Source organism: Orbicella franksi, chromosome 10, assembly GCF_964199315.1.
Source record: "Orbicella franksi chromosome 10, jaOrbFran1.1, whole genome shotgun sequence".
Taxonomy (NCBI): Eukaryota; Metazoa; Cnidaria; class Anthozoa; order Scleractinia; family Merulinidae; genus Orbicella; species Orbicella franksi.
The window spans coordinates 6859281-6875657 of NC_138154.1; the positions used below are offsets into that span (position 1 = coordinate 6859281).

General features: G+C 39.5%; 1 protein-coding gene across 1 annotated transcript; it reads left to right on the forward strand.

The window, feature by feature from the left end:
- Positions 1-5667: 5667 nt before the first annotated feature.
- Positions 5668-7037, forward strand: LOC145501549 (uncharacterized). Its single transcript, XM_081481005.1, has one exon. It carries the CDS (start codon positions 6360-6362, stop codon positions 7035-7037), a length of 678 nt encoding a protein of 225 aa, XP_081337131.1. The 5' UTR covers positions 5668-6359.
- The last annotated feature ends 9340 nt before the right edge of the window (positions 7038-16377 follow it).

Genomic DNA, 16377 nt, shown 5'->3' on the forward strand with positions numbered 1-16377 from the left:
AAAGGTACTGGAGTTACTGAAAATGAACGCATGTGACTCCCTTCTGTAAATATTGTTTAGAATAAAAACTAAAATTAATTATAGAGCTCTGTGCAAAGATCAATTGTTCAATTTAATACCAACAGGAAAGTAGATGCATCAGTTAAGCTTAATTTCTATAAACATAACTGTCATCGTTTCAAATCTTGTTTCATAAAGTACATAATGAGGATATAATGCGCAGCCTCGCATTTTTTGACTCTTGCTAACTGTAAATGTAACCCTTTCTCAACAAGCTATTTATTTATGAAATCACACTGGTTGGGTGTTTGTCTCAGGAGCTCAAGAAAAAAAATACACAAGGCAGACTAACAAAATGTGCTATCATGGCAGAAAAGAAAGCACAGCTGTAAGTCAAGAAAAATTTGTGTTCTAAAAGATAAGGCTGCCTATAAGACCACTCAAAACAACAGAGGAAAAACCGTCTAGCTCTGTAGTTGAGCTATCTAGTCCTTGTTTGTAACTGTCGACATGAATGCTAAAAAACTTTTTAGTCCTTTCAAACTCATTGTACACTAGAAAATGTCTTATATTTCAGTCAAGCATGATTAAAATGAAAGATTTTTCATACAGCAATTTACTTTTCATTCATACCATGTCGTGCTTTGACTGCTTTCAGAGTTGGTTGAACTCATAGCGTTCACCACGGCACTGTATAAGGTCATTTCTTGAACAAAAACAGGCAAATAAAATTAAAATCAAACGTCAAGGACATCCCCTAATGTAGTACTTAAATTATCTGGCAAAAATACACGAAGTATCGAGAGAAAACTTTGAAAACCAACCTCACATCATCCTGTTTCCAAGATGCCAGCAAATCGCTCTCACCAACGTCATCAACTTTGGCGCGAAGCTGGCAAGAGCACAGAAAGGCATGTGCAGTGAGCATGTCACAGCAGCATTGTGCAAAAGTTGTCGATTTGTAAGCTCCCTAATGATAAGCCATTGAGGAGAATTTCTCCTCCTTAGCCTAATTTGCATAAATTTTTTCAGAGGGGAAAGCTGGTCATGATTTCGTCTTGTTCATTGTCTTGTTTCCTCACAGCTGCTAATTCGTATTCAGCATCAGCACATTGTTTTGTAATCTTTGTTAGCGAGGTTTTAAGGTGAGTGATTTCGAGCTTCTGTTCCAGAACGGTTGTTGTGAGCTCAGCCAACTCATTCCTTATGCTTTTATTTTGTTGAAAAATATTTGGAATGTTGATTTGGATATCAACCAACATTTCTTTGAGCTCCTCGAGGTTTGTTTTAGTGGCAGTGCTTTCGGTAGCAGTGATTGCTGGTTCCTCAGTTGTTGGTTCCTGATCCTGCATGTCTTCTGTGGCCGCCATATTGGTGGGTTTACAAGTGTTGGGGGTCTTCTTCAGCTGAACCACGGGCCCCTCTCTTATGTTTTTTACTCCCAGTCATTAGCTGACTACAAGTGGACCTCGGCACTTTTCTTTTGTAGCCACGGATTTGTGATTGTCTGCAATTTATAAGAAGTCAAGGATGTAAAAACTCTCCTTCAACAAATGCACATCCGCACATCGGGCCCGCCCATGCTCTTCTTGGCTCCGTGAATCAGTGGTTAAGTGGCACTTCGGTGATTTCATTGTTCAGTGAAACAAAAGTTTTCTTTTGTTTCTTGTCCATAAGATGCTGCAGGAAAACTTAGTATATTTACATACTTTACTTCACGAAAATGAGGAGCAAACCAGCAAAGCAAAATACAGGATGTTTTCTATTAAATTGAAAATCACCTGCAAAAATTCATGCAAAAAAACGTTTACACAAAATCATCACTTAGCGTGGTTTTTCAGGGAAAAGCCCTTGGAACCAGGTTGTTCCATCGCTAACAATCATTATTCCTGAACACAGGAATATTGATTGTTAGAAATTTTTGTCAATCAATGAGAATCGATTTCTATGAGTTGTTATTGATTGCAGATATCAATCGATGGCAATCAGTGATTGATATCGACTAAACTAATTGATTTCCAATATTAGGTAAGTGCTAATTAACATAATGGCCAGTTGGTTGTGTTCATCTGGCTCCGTGGTAATTTACCTCCTAACCTGTCTGATGGTGCTCTATTTCTCAAGAAAGCTCCTTATACTTGTGAAAGATGGTGACCTTCAGTGTTTGGAAGCTGGTAGGTACACAACTACACTGAAAGTGAACTTTTCTTCCTCCCGACAAGTCAAGCAGCGTTGCAATTGATGCTATTGTTACAGCCCATTATATCCGCATGGGTAGACTAAGTAAGAAACTGAACAGAGTTGACATGTAATAGTACCTTGTGGGTACCCCATGATAGTATTTGTAGTGTGACGTGTTTTTTCCGGATAATGCCCAAGAATTTACAAACCTTAGTACTGTTTATCAAGAATTATTCAAGCTAGAGATCTGGGAAGAGTGGCAATGGTGGCAGACGCAATTTTCTGAGCTCCGCTGCGGTCCTGAAGTAGACATTCAAATTGATAGAAAATTGGGGAAAAAGGCCTCGGGAAGAAAAATAAAACCGGAGGAATACGCAAGTGAGATGAAATGAGCAGCTTGAGCAGTGAAAACTCACAGGGAACGCAGGAACCAAAATGAACCGACAACATCTCACAAATGGTGGACATGACAGAAAATGATGTGGTCACTGTGACCATTTAAAAAGGTCAGAGATAAAAAAGACCATTGAAACTGGAGAATCTGGACTTTAGATGGCACAAATTTTGTGAAAACAGACCCATCTAGTAGCTTTGTTATTCAAATTAAGTGTGAGGCAGACCTTATCAAATTAAATTAGATGCACCAATACTTAAGATTCAGCCAATATTTAGTTCATTTAGCCCTGTAACCTTCTTTCTTCTCCCAGATTTTGAAATATGTTACATAATCATGATCATCGTACTAAGTTTGCTTCGATGACTGACGGCATTTGCGGGATTTTGTTGATAATTTTCACTTGACCTTGGTTATTTGTGTTGAGTTTTTGAAAGGACGCAGGCAAATCCCAGAAGAGTAAGTTTTAAGTGTTACTATGCTTTTGTTCTTTGGTCTTGGTATAGTGTTGCTTTGCAATCCATGTTACTTTTGTTCCCTTTAGAATAACTTATGCTTTATTGTTGTATGCAAATTCATGTCACGATTGAAGATTTTGTCACTGAACGTCTGTGGTCTTCGTAAACAAGAAAAACGAAGAGCCATTTTCTGTTATCTAAAGAAACAAAAAGCATCAATCTTTTGCCTTCAAGAAACTTTTTCTAAAAAGGAAGATGAAACAATTTGGCATGCTGAATGGGGTGGACAGATTATATTCTCTCTCAGCTCACAACATTCCAGAGGTGTACGTATACTAGTAAAAGCAAATGGTTATCCTTTAGAAACCATAGAAAGTGATGAAGAGGGGTGGTATATTTTTGCTAATTTGAAATTAACAACAGAGAAATTGTTTGTAGTAAATGTCTATGCACCGACTGACTGCTGATTGCAAATTCCTTTCTTGCAAAAACTCACCCATCTTCTAGTATCTAAAACATGTATCTCTAAGGTCATTATGGTAGGAGATTGGAATACTACACTTAGCCACTTAGATAAGACTGGTGGGCTTCCATGGAGAGAGACAAGTTATAGGAATGGTCTATTGAGCCTGATGAAAGAGCTTGATTTGGTTGAGGTTTACAGAAGACTTCACCCAACTTCAAAAACATATACCCATGAAGCTAAAAATAGAAAACTGAAGTCCAGGATAGATTTCTTTATAATTACAAAACAATTAATCAATCAAGTAAAGAGAATAGAAACACGAACCTCAATTGCCTGCAATCATAAGGCTGTATTCCTTAGTATGGAGATTGACCAAGCACCAGCATGCAGGCCCGGAAATTGGAAATTTAATAACACGCTACTAAAAGACAATGAGTATATTAACTTAATTAAAAGTAACTACCCCTCCTTTCAAGAAAAATACCAAAATTTCAAGAACTGTCAATTGTACTGGGAACTACTGAAAATGGAAATACGAAGCATGACAATTGCCTATTCCAAAAAGAAAAAGTTCAATTTGAGAAATCATTCAATGCAAATTAGAAGAGCTAGATAAAGAAATTTGTAACAATGAAAGTTTAGATGACGATGTTCTAATGGAGCTCGAAAACTTTAGAAGAGAACTAACTGAAATCTATTCTATAAAGGGAAAAGAGGCAATGTTCAAGAACCAGGTGGATCGAGAATGGCGAGAAACCAACGAAATATTTCTTCAATTTGGAAAAACGGAATTGTGAGAAAAAGATTATAACCCAGCTTAAAACAACAGATGATGAAATTATCTCTGATATGACTGAAATAAACAAGGAAATAGAAAATTATTATAAAAATTTCCTGACCTCTTCTCGCAAGAAAATAACGACTATGAGGATCACTTTGCTTTATTCAGTTCGAACCTACAAAATCCAAAACTTTGCCAAGATGAAGTAAGTGAACTCGAACATGACCTGACAAAAGATGAATTGTTGAATGCCTTAAAAGGCTTCCAACTTGGCAAAACTCCAGGTGACGACGGTTTTACAAAAGAAATTTACGAAACTTTCTTCGAACTTTTATGGAGAAATCTCATTGACTCTTTTAATGAAGGCTTTGAAACAGGCAAGCTATCTATATCTCAGAGGCAAGGAATTATATCGCTTATACCAAAGGACGAAAATAACCTTACAGTTTTAAGTGGCCGATAACATTGCTTAATGTCGACTACAAAATACTTGCCAGAGACATCGCAAAAACAATAGAACCAAAACTGCCAGAATTGGTTCACTCAGATCAAATGGGCTTCCTAAAAGGATGATATATCGGCTAAAACGTGAGGCTTTTAAATGACCAAATGGAATTCACTGAATCAAGTAAACTTCCTGGTATGTTGCTATTCATAGACTTTGAAAAAGCCTTTGATATGTTGGAATGGTCCTTTATCCAACACGTGCTAAAATTGTTCAATTTTGGCCCAAACATTCAGAAATGGATCTCGGTACTTTATAGTGATGTTGAGAGTGGGGTTATTAACAGAGGATACATGACTAACTATTTCCAGGTGTCAAGAGGCATAAGGCAAGGATGCCCACTGAGTCCCTTATTATCCATCCTACGTGTAGAAATTCTGGCACATAAAATACGTCAAAATCCTAAAATTACGGGAATTGAACTACCTTATTCTTGTGAAGTTAAACTAAGTCAATTTGCTGATGACACTGCATTAATATGCTAGGACACCTCGTCCTTGCATGAAAGTATGTCAGTATTGGGGAAGTTTGGCGATATCTCAGGTTTAAAGCTAAACAGCAGAAAGACAAAGGCTCTGTGGATAGGCTCATTGAAAAATAGTAAAACTAAACCTCTTGAAATAAATGTCTCCATTGATCCAATTAAAATCTTAGGAACATACATTTCACATGACAGCAATAAAAACAATAACCTGGATTTCTTTCTAAAAATCCAAGAGATGGAAACCAAATTAAACATTTGGTTTTCTCGTGACCTCACTGTCATGAGAACAACCCTACTCACTAAAACATTAGGAATCTCAAAATTGGTATATACGGCCTTGATGTTAACTGTTCTATGAAAAGTTATTATAAAATGTTCAAGTAATTGCGCGCGCTTTGATTGGTCAGTTCGAGTTCATTATAGCTCCATAAGGCACTCTGCTTACGTCATGCGCGTGCATTATAACTCAACATATGCACGCAAGCTACGTCACGAAAATTTTGCCCTGGACAAAATTTGAGAATCAGCTAGTCCGTCCGCCATTATGGCTGAAGAATTTCCACGGTTTCAACTCGGGTTCAAATTCCTGAACGCCGAGAAAAGTAGCAGCGTTAAGGAGTCTCAAAATGAGGCACCTGTTCCAAAGAAAAAACGGTTTGCAGAACTGACAGAAGCGGAGAGAAACCGGCTTTTGGTGGAAACGCAAGCAAAGTCTACGAAGAGCTCGACAAATTGGGCAGTAAACGCTTTCAAAGGTATGAATTTACGTAAACATGACTACAATCCAATACACATCTCAAACACTAAAACTTAAAACCTGTTTTAATTTAAAAGGCAGAATGACGAAAAAAGCATATTACAATGCTTCCTAAATAATGAGTTATACTGGCTTATCTACATCTTTGTCAACAAAAAGCAACATTTCACTTGTTTATACAATTAAATGTTTTCTAGCAGCTGTTGCGTATATCATTTAACAGTTAACCACTCGAAATACGCTTGCAACACTTAAAGGCTGAGTTGGAAAAAATGTTTTCTTTTCCTAGAATGGGGTGCACAAAAAGTTCCTGTACTGCCAAAACTAGAGGAAATGAGCAACGAACAACTTGACAACAGTCTGTCACAGTTTTATACAGAAGCACGAAGCAAAACGGGTGAAGAGTACAGCAAGTCGTCCTTAATTACGTTCAGAAATGCAATAGAGAGGCTTTTGAACAACCCACCTTATAACAGAAGTTTGAAGCTAAATTCTTCAACGTTTTCAAATTCCAACCGTATGCTGAACGCCAAAATTAAGAGCCTGAAACAGCAAGGGAAGGAAAATGTGCAGCACAAAGAGGCCATCCCAGTTGACGACTTGCAGAAATTGAAAGCTGGTCCAGTATTAAGCCTTGCAAATCCATGGTCTTTGCTGAGAAACGTGTGGTTCCATGTTGTTCTCTACTGGTGTAGAAGAGGTCGTGAAGGGCAGAGAAATTTGAAGCCGACGAGTTTTGCATTTGAAGTAGACGAGCACGGCAAGCGCTACGTTACTATGACCCACGACGAGACCACCAAAAACCATCCCGGTGGACTTCAAGACCGATCCAGCTTTGAGAAGACGGCTCGTATGTATGAAACAGAGAGTGAGAACGATGGCTACCGAGCGCTGAGCTTGTATATCTCCAAGCTGAATCCGAAATGCGAAGCCTTATTTCAGCAACCTCGACGCGACTGGAATGAATCCACCATCACACCCGAAATCTGGTATGAAAACCGCCCGCTGTAGTGATCGGGTAAGACGAAGGAAGACAAGTACAGTGTACACGCGTTCAGTCTAAGATGTAATTTACTGTAATCTCATTCTTGGACGATCATGTTACATTGGTAGATTATTAAATCACGTGTATCAATGATGTAATCGCTACACTCCTCCTTCTTCAGATCAGTTCCTTAAAATTCATGTATCCAATTCGTTCTTGGTTGTACTTAACATGCAACTAATCCATGACTCAATCAATAAATAATAATTAATTGACATGCACCTAATCAATGAAATATATTCAATGCTGGTACCGTAGTACCATAGTAATTAGAAATAATCACAGTCAATTGTCAGTAACGAAACAAGTGTTCAGTGTTCATAATCATTGTTGAAATCTGATCAATGTTCAAAGTCAATTCAATGTTCATTTGGCATAGTCCTTCAGGTGTCCATCAAATGTAGATTTGGTCTGTCGCTGTGATCTGCGCAGGGGTAGGGTTTGGTTGGTAGGCGTTGCCTCAGTTGGCACTTGTCGAGTGACAATTCCTTGGGTGGCTATTGGTGCTGCCACTGGTGTTGTTTCCTGGGTGACAGCTGGTGGTACTACTGGTCTTACAGGGTTTGTTTTCTTGTCTCTTGCTGGGACGTAGGCTGTTCTGAGCAGCTTGAATTTGGATGCATCTCTGCATACTGTTTTCCCATCACTGGTTCTCCTAGCATGGATTGTGGAACCAATTACCTTTGTGGCAATGTAGATGTACGGTTCAAATGGGGTGTCTCCTTTGCGTTTCTTGTCGCATTTCAGGAGAACGGCTTTTCCGGCTTTGAACTTGTGTTTCTTGGCTCTGTGTCTTCGGTCATGGTAAGACTTCAATTTCTCTTTGTATTTGCTGTCTCTTTTCCTGACTACTTCGTCCCTGCTGGCTCTCTCTGTTGGGTAGTGGTCAAGTCTGGTACGGATTGCTCGATTCATGAGGAGATCATATGGCGCATTTCCTGTGGCTGGATGAGGTGTCTCTCGGTATGCTTGTAGCATGTCACAGGTTGCTTCATGGAGATCAATGCCTTCTGTGCGTGCTATAGCGGCTGTCTTGTTCATGAGCTTGTTGAAACCTTCCACCTGTCCCTGGGCTTTGGGATGTCGTGGCATGATTTTCTTGTGCGTGAACCCCATTTCTGCTGCAAATTCTTTAAAGTCTTCTGAGTTAAACGGTGGTCCATTGTCTGATTGGACTGTCTTGGGGACGCCGTGAGTGGCGAAGACTTTCTTTAACTTCTGCCGTACCGGCTTGATGGCTGTCGAGTAGACAAATTCAACCTCTGGGTATCTTGAGTATTGGTCAGTTATGACCAGTGCGTACTCTTTGCTTGGGAATGGTCCACAGAAGTCGATTTCAATGGTTTCCCAAGGTCTCTCTGGCAGTTTTGTCATCTTGGCTGGTTCAGTATGCTGCGTGTTTGTTGCTATCTGGCAGTCAAAGCAAGTGCTCACAACGGTGTCAATGCGAGAGTTCATGGCGGGAAACCAGTACTTTCGGCGTAGCATTTCTTTAGTCTTGCTGATACCTAAGTGTCCTTGCTTGTGGGCTATCTGGATAATCTTGTCTCTCAGTGATTCAGGGGGGATGATTCTGTCCATTCTCAGGATCAGTCCTTCTGCCATGTATAGCTCTGCTCTCAGGTCGAAGTATGGCTTGAGGTCTGGATCAGTCTTGGTCCATTTGCCTGTTTGCATGGCCGCAGCGAGCTTTGTAAGCTGTTTGTCTTTTGCGGTTTCTTCTTTGATTCTGTCCAGAACTACAGCATGCTCTGATTGGACAGTGGCGATGACATATTTCTCAAGACGGTCATTCCCTGTCTCCAGCAGTGGGTGTCTGGACATGTAGTCAGTCATGTTGGTTTTACCTGGGATGTGAATCATTTCGAAGTCGAGGTTCTGCATTTTCAAGGCCAGTCTTTCAATGCGTGGTGGCAGTTTAGCTGTTGGGTTGTTGAAGAGTGGAAGCAGTGGCTTGTGGTCCGTTGCTAACTGGAACTTTGGTGCGCCAAGCAGGTACATCTGGAGCCTGGTTGTAGTGAATTCGGCTGCCAGTGCTTCTCTCTCGATTTGAGAGTACCTCTTCTCTGTGTCAGTTAAGGTCCGGCTCACATAGTGTACTGGTTGGAATCCTTTACCAGTCTTCTGAAACAGACCTCCTCCTAATCCTTCTGGGCTTCCGTCACAGATGACAAGTGTTTCGTGTTCTGAATGGTACGGGATTAGGACTGGGGCTGCTGTGATGGCGGCTTTCAGGTCCTTGAAGGGTGTTTCTTGTTCTGTCAACCACTCAAACTTTGCGTTGATTTTTGTGAGCTTTCTCAGTGGTTCGCACCGGCTGGAGAAGTTCCTGATGTACCTGGATAGGTAGGCTACCATTTGGAGAAAAGAGACTAATTCCTCTTTGGATGCTGGTGGAGCACAGTTTTGGACCGCTTGAATCTTGGTTGGACTTGGTTTAAGACCTTCTTGTGTAAACAAGTGTCCGTGGAAGTCAATGGACGCTTTTCCAAATTCGCACTTTTCACGTCGCAGGGTCAGGTTGTGATCCTCCAATCTCTGTAGCAGTTGCACAAGAGATTTGTTGTGCTCATCCCAGTCTCTACCACCGATCATAATGTCGTCACGGTTATTGAGAACCTTTGGGATGCCTGATATGATCTTGCTTATTTCTGCATCGAACAGGTCTTGGCTGTTTACTCCGCCAAAGGCCAGACGTTTGTACCTGTAGTTGCCCCATGGAGTGGAGAAGGTCATGGTTTTTCGTGATTCGGGGTCGAGGCAGAACTGGTGGTAGCCATGGTTAAGGTCAAGTTTACTGAAGATCTTACAGTCTCTGAATACTGTTACAAAGTCCTCTGTGATTGGAGCTTGGACGTTGCGTGTGCGGAGCATTGATTTGTTCAGGAGACGGAGGTCCAGGCTAACTCTGATGTCTTTAGGGTTCTTGGGCTTTAGTTGCACGACGATTGGTGAGCACCAGGTGATTGCTTCGTGGTCAGGGACTTTCTCCATGATGTCATTTTTGATAAACTCTTCAATTCTGTCTTGGAGGGGTTCAATGAGATGGTATGGGACGCGTCTAGGTTTCTGGGCGATTGGTATGGCGTCTTCTTTCATAGGTAGATGAATTTGTATCTCTTGGCCATCTCTTGTTGCCTTGCCAACACCTTCCAAACGATTCTTGTACCGATTTAGGATTTTCTCTAGCTCAGGATTCTCATTTTCGATTTTCTTCACGGCTTTGTTTGGTTCTTTTAATCCGCCTGTTTCATCGATCTTTAGCATTCCAAGTTCATCTAAGCTGGGTCTTCCCAGTAGAGGTAGTGAGTCAATCTTTCCTTGGACTACCACGATTGTTGCTTCTGTTTCTCTCGTCTGGTTTTCGATTTTCACAGTACATTCTCCCATGATTGGCAGGTCATGGGTGAGTGCTTTTAATTTGATTTTCGATTCTTCAAGTGCCATTTCCGGTCTTTCTGTTTGCAGTTTTCGGAACTGATATTCATCCATTATGTTGGTGTCCGCGCCAGTATCTGGCTCGACTGTGGTTTCAATGCCGTTGATGAGGATGGTGCAGGTCTTCTGAATGCTTTGGCTGGCTTTGTGTATCTTTAGGTGGTGGATGAAACAATCATCGCTCGAAGTGTCGCTGGAATCCGACTTCCGGTCGATTTCCTCGTGACCTGACACTTGGTGGATTTTTCCATTTCGATTGTTTGATCTTCGATGATTTCGTCGTCCTCGCTGATCGCGTCTTGTTCGAGAATCTTTTGGATAGCGAGTTTGCTGTGGACGAAAGCCTTTCTTCTCTTGAGGGTTGCTTTTGCAGACGTTTGCGTAATGATTTCATTTTCCACATGCGGTGCAAGTGGCGCTGATCGCCGGGCATTTCTGTGTGTGTTTACGCCCACATCGACCACATGGTTTTTGAGTTGGCATTTCTTCGATGTGTTTAACATCTTTTTCTTCGTGGGAAATCTTCTTTTCCATTTCGGACGCTTGCTGGTTGGTCTCTTCGTCAATAGCGGCTTCATCCAGAATTTCTTGAAGACTCCAGCCTTGTCGAATGGCTTTAACCCGAATTCTTCTATTACGCATTGTTTTTATTAAGTGGTCTCGGATGGCGTCGTTTTCATCGTGATATTCGCATTTCTTGGCGATTTCTCGTACACGAGCGAAGTATTTGGCGAGTGATTCGTCTTCTTGCTGTAGATTTCCAAGTTGAAATCTCGCGTAATCTTTATTTTTCTTTGGGAGGAAATGCTTGTCCAGCTTTCGAATGAATTTCGTGTATTCATCCGCGGGCGGATCTGTACTTTCGACATCTGGTAGAGAGTCTTCGAGATCGGCGATATCGCGTCCGCCGTAGATGATTAGACCATCCTTTTTCAACTCCGGGTCTTGAATGCCGAAAAAACGGAATTGACGTTCGATATCCTTCTTCCATTTATCCCATCTGTTGGCGGTGTTAGTGGGATCGCGGTCGATGACGAAGGGTGTAATATTGAGCTGTCTGTTTGTAACAGTGATGTTTTGCTGTGCCGGTTGTGCTTGGGCTTGTGGAGCGGCGCTACTGCTCGGTGGAGCCGAAGCATTTTCCATTTTCTATCTGCGTTTTGTTTCTTCGCTTCTTTTTCTTATATCCCATCCTTGTCGCCAATGTAGTGATCAGGTAAGACGAAGGAAGACAAGTACAGTGTACACGCGTTCAGTCTAAGATGTAATTTACTGTAATCTCATTCTTGGACGATCATGTTACATTGGTAGATTATTAAATCACGTGTATCAATGATGTAATCGCTACACCCGCTTGGTGTCAACACTCTTGGAAACATGATGAAAGAAATAAGTACAAAGGCCAAGCTTTCCAAAGTTTACACAAATCACTGTGTTCGGGCGACAGCGATAACCTTGTGGTCTCAAGCCGGTTTGTCAGATTGCCACATCTGCCACATTTCGGGACACAGAAACCCGAATAGTCTCCAGCATTACAATTCTCGTCCGTCGTCTATCCAGCTCAGGAAATGTAGTGATGTCTTGTCTACTGCTCTACAAGTGGCCGACCAGACAAAACAGAAATCTCCACAATGCGATGAGCCTTTTAGTCAGCCAAAAGCAGCAGAAGTATCAGGCAGAGTGGTTGAAACGCACAGCTGATCATCCACCACAACGATCCACAGCGAAATGCTTGGCGGCATGTTCAATTCTTGCACAATCGGTTCAATGCAAATCAATCTTTATCCTCCTCAGAGCAAAAGTCAGTGAACTGGGGAACTGCTTCAGCTTTCGAAGATTCTTTTTGCTGTAATAATTTCTTTAGAACCATTCTGACTTTTTTTAGAAAACGTTTGTTTCTTGCCACAAAGGGAACGGTTTTACTTTTCATTCAGCATTTAAGCCAATAAAAAGAAAGCATGTACATGTAAGGAGAATACTTATTTTGATTAATTAAAATTCGCAATCCTTTTCTTGTTTAATATGTCTTTATGTTAATGTGGTGGTTTACATTTTATAAAAGAAATAAAAAAACTTGCCCTTCGTGCATTGTTGAGTTATATAAGCACTTGGGAATTTTTAAGAACACTCGAGAAGTGCGAGAAGCACTCGGCTGCGCCTCGTGCTTCTCTATGCACTTCTCTAGTGTTCTTAAAAATTCCCGCGTGCTTATATAACTCAACAATGCACTCGGGCACGTTTTTTATTTCTATATTAAAAGAGTCCAAACGAAACTTTTTAATTTTTTTTATGGAAAAACAAAAAAAATTAAATTAAAAGAGAAGTTCTTTTTCAAGAAATGAGAAAAGGTGGTAATAATTTTCCTTATTTTGCCATAACAGTTAACACATTCCATTTAAGCTGGATCAGAAGACTGTTAGAAAAAAACCCTTCTACTGATGCTTGGAAAGCTATTCCAAATGTTTTTTTCAAAAAGTATGGAGGTCTCAACTTCTTACTCAAGTGCAATTACAATACAAAGAAGTTAGACCAAAGTGTATCGTTATTCTACTTAGAAATGCTAGATTACTTTAAGGAATTATGGCAGGCCAACCAAGATACCTACAAAAGTGCCCTTATTCTTTGGAATAACCAAGACATAACCATTGAAGGCAAATCGCTTTTTTGGAAGACGTGGACTGAAAATGGAATTTATTACATTCAAGATATTTTAAACGAGAATGGTAATTTTCTTACTTTTGAAGAATTCAATTGAAGGTACAATATGTCAACAAATTTTCTAAACTTTTTTCAAATCCTTGCATCTATTCCACCAAACCTCAAATCCAAGGTGCCTTCAATGCTAAGAGCTAAGAATTCTGTTCTCGATAATTCTTCTACCTTCTGTTCCAAGAAAAATCAGAGGTTACACCTACAGCTGTCAAGTCTTGGACCCAACATTACTCTGGCATAGAAGATAAATAGGAAAAATTATTCAAAAATATACCTCACCTCTCGGCCAACAACAAATTGAGACAATTCTCCTTTAAACTATTACAACGTATTTTAGTTATCGAAAAGGAGCTTAAGAGGTTCAAAATATCGGAAAGTGAAGATTGTTGTTTCTGTAAATCCTCTGATTCCTTGGAACATGCATTTTGGGAGAGTCCTGCTGGCCTAAATGTCTTTCAAAAAGTTCTTACGTGGTTCAATAATGAGCACAGAGTCAACTTTACACCATCTAAAATACAGCTACCATTTAAGGACTATGATCTTCCCCCAAATACAAGCCCAAACCTCATCCGAAAGTTTGGGATTTTTGTAGTGCAAACTCAAAAATATTATTATTATTGCAAAATGTTTGAAAAAACTTTCAATGTTCTCAAATTGAAGTCAGCGCTATCTTTGCAATGGAAAGCTGAAAAATGCGGAATTTAAATTAATTAATTAATTAAGTTTACATTATATAGTCAGTCTCAGTGGCAAAATCAGTTATTTGTGCTTTACTACTATTGTTATAATATGAATGTAACAAGCATCAGTAATGGTATTAGTATCGTAACTTAAAAAGGGTAAATGTATTGTTTTGTAGAGTAAATTATGCAAATTTTAGTGTTGTAAGTAGCATGTGTAATTGCATCATATTGTTAACTAGACGCTTTGCAGTCGTTATACTGAGAAGCAATAGCTATATTGCAATTGAGCTAAATGTTCTGCATTTGAAATTGTACAAAATTCAATTGAATTGATGTGCCTAAGCTATTCTGCTTTTGATTGCATTTCTTGGAATCGATTAATAGCTTATTACTTGTTTGCAAGTCTTTAGGGTGTGAAATGAGTCAAGGTCTTTGTATCAACCTATAAACGTTTCAGTCTATTTTCCTTAGCCTTTGTCGTTGTTATTTGCGTTTCTCAAGCAAGCGAGACATTTTGAATTTCATAGTTATGGCGATGTGTGACAGACCTACGAATGCGGTTGTCGAAATCATATACTTATCTCGTGATTTTTAACCCATTTAGAAGTTAAAGTATTAGGAAAAGTGCTTATGTAAATGCTTGTTTGTTCAGTACAGATAATCAGTTGCCTAGATAGCCAATGTAAGTTCCAGATGTTTACAATATTTTCTGGCCACAATGTAGGCGTACTATGGAGGTACACCAACATGGCGGTTCCATACTGGTCTCTGTAAATTTGTGCAAAGTATTTCAACGAATATCTGAGCTCAGGAAAACGCACAGACTCAAAAATTCAAGGACTATCATCTTTATTAATCTCCTATAACATCACAATTTCTTGACTTTATCCACTAAATAGTTTTCAAATAAATTTTTTATTGCGTCAGGATTGCGTGACAGTGCAAGCCAAGAATTGTTTTGCTGGGGTCAACATACATTAGTTTCTTTCAGGTTAAATGTACAATAATTCACTACATGAGTTTCACTCTTGTTAAGACACATGACTCTGTTACAAGCAAATAACGAGAGAATATAGTTTAGTTCGAGATTTTATCTTTATTATACTTTACAAAGTTTCTCAGAGCATTTTACTTAGGTGTACTCGAACAGATGAATTCGTAAACAAATTCTCTAACCTTTCTGCTCTTGTCGCTCAGACGTTCTTGAGCTCGTGCTGGGATTCTGCTTGGGTCACGATCACATCTAAAAATACAAATGTGCTTCTGAAGATGCTTTTTATCAAGTTGAAGAGTTGATAGCCCTGGTTGATGGCTCCTTTGGTATAACATGATTCATGATTCGCTCAAAATGTTTGCTCGTAAATTGATCTCTCGTAAGGCTTGCAGCGACCCGTTCCGAAAATGCTTAACATCCTTTAGTGTTGGTCTACCTTGAACAGTGTGTTTGTTTGTATGTGATTTCATCACCCTAGAAATCATGGAATCTGTGCCAACTTTTCTCAACGACAACCTCTGTAAGTTCCACTGAATGTGGAAAAAAAAATGGAGCCGAAATTTAAACCCAGGCCTCACTGCCTGGGTAATTAGAGTAAGTAGTGTTAGTAGTTGTATTACTGTTGTAAATAGTTAGCACTTCTGTAATTAATAGTTGTAGTACTGTTGTAAAAAATAATTTTAAAAAAATTCAAGCGACATATTTTCACCAAATTAAACAGGAGAGGTAAGGATATTTTTTTAAAAGGAAACTCATTTATATTATAAGATATTATACTTTACGGCATTCTGTTTTGGTTTCATTCTTGTCAAGTTTGCTAGGTCTCTTTAAACTACTAGTGAAATAAATTTCAGTAAATATTCATTAATGCAGAATTTCCTTGCTGTAGGACTCTGCACGAGCAACAGAAACTGAAATTTGCTTCATCAAAAGTTGAGTTAAAACTTTGACAACGTTGCTCCAAAAGCAGGGGATATCGATAAGCAGAACTGTGCTGTCAAGGAGAAGCCTAGTGAATTATTTGGTTGCTTTGATCCTGGAAATACAAGCAGCATAGCTATTATGATACACTTGATGATAATGATATTTTCCCTACAGACATTGATGATGCCCTTGTCTGCTCTTTGAATGAAAATCAAGGGAGAGTTTTTTAATCATGTTTTACATTCAATCAAAACTAAAGATCAGATGCTAAGATTATTCTTAAAAGGAGGTGCTGGTGTTGGCAGAAGTACTGTTATCAATGCATTGTATGAAGCACTGATAAAGCATCTCAATGCTATTGAAGGTGAAAATCCAGAAAATGTGAAAGTTGTGAAAACAGCCCCTACTGGTAAAGCAGCATTCAACATACAAGGTAACATGTTGCATGCTGCTTTTAAGAGATGCCTGCCAATGGAGGTTTTGAGTAGTGTGTACTGGATAGTGACAGACTGAATACTGTAACTAAGGCTTTTTTATTGATGAAATTTCTATGGT

Coding starts and splice junctions, on each gene's coding strand:
- LOC145501549 (XM_081481005.1), top strand. CDS start 6,360: ATGAGCAACGAACAACTTGACAACAGTCTGTCACAGTTTTATACAGAA.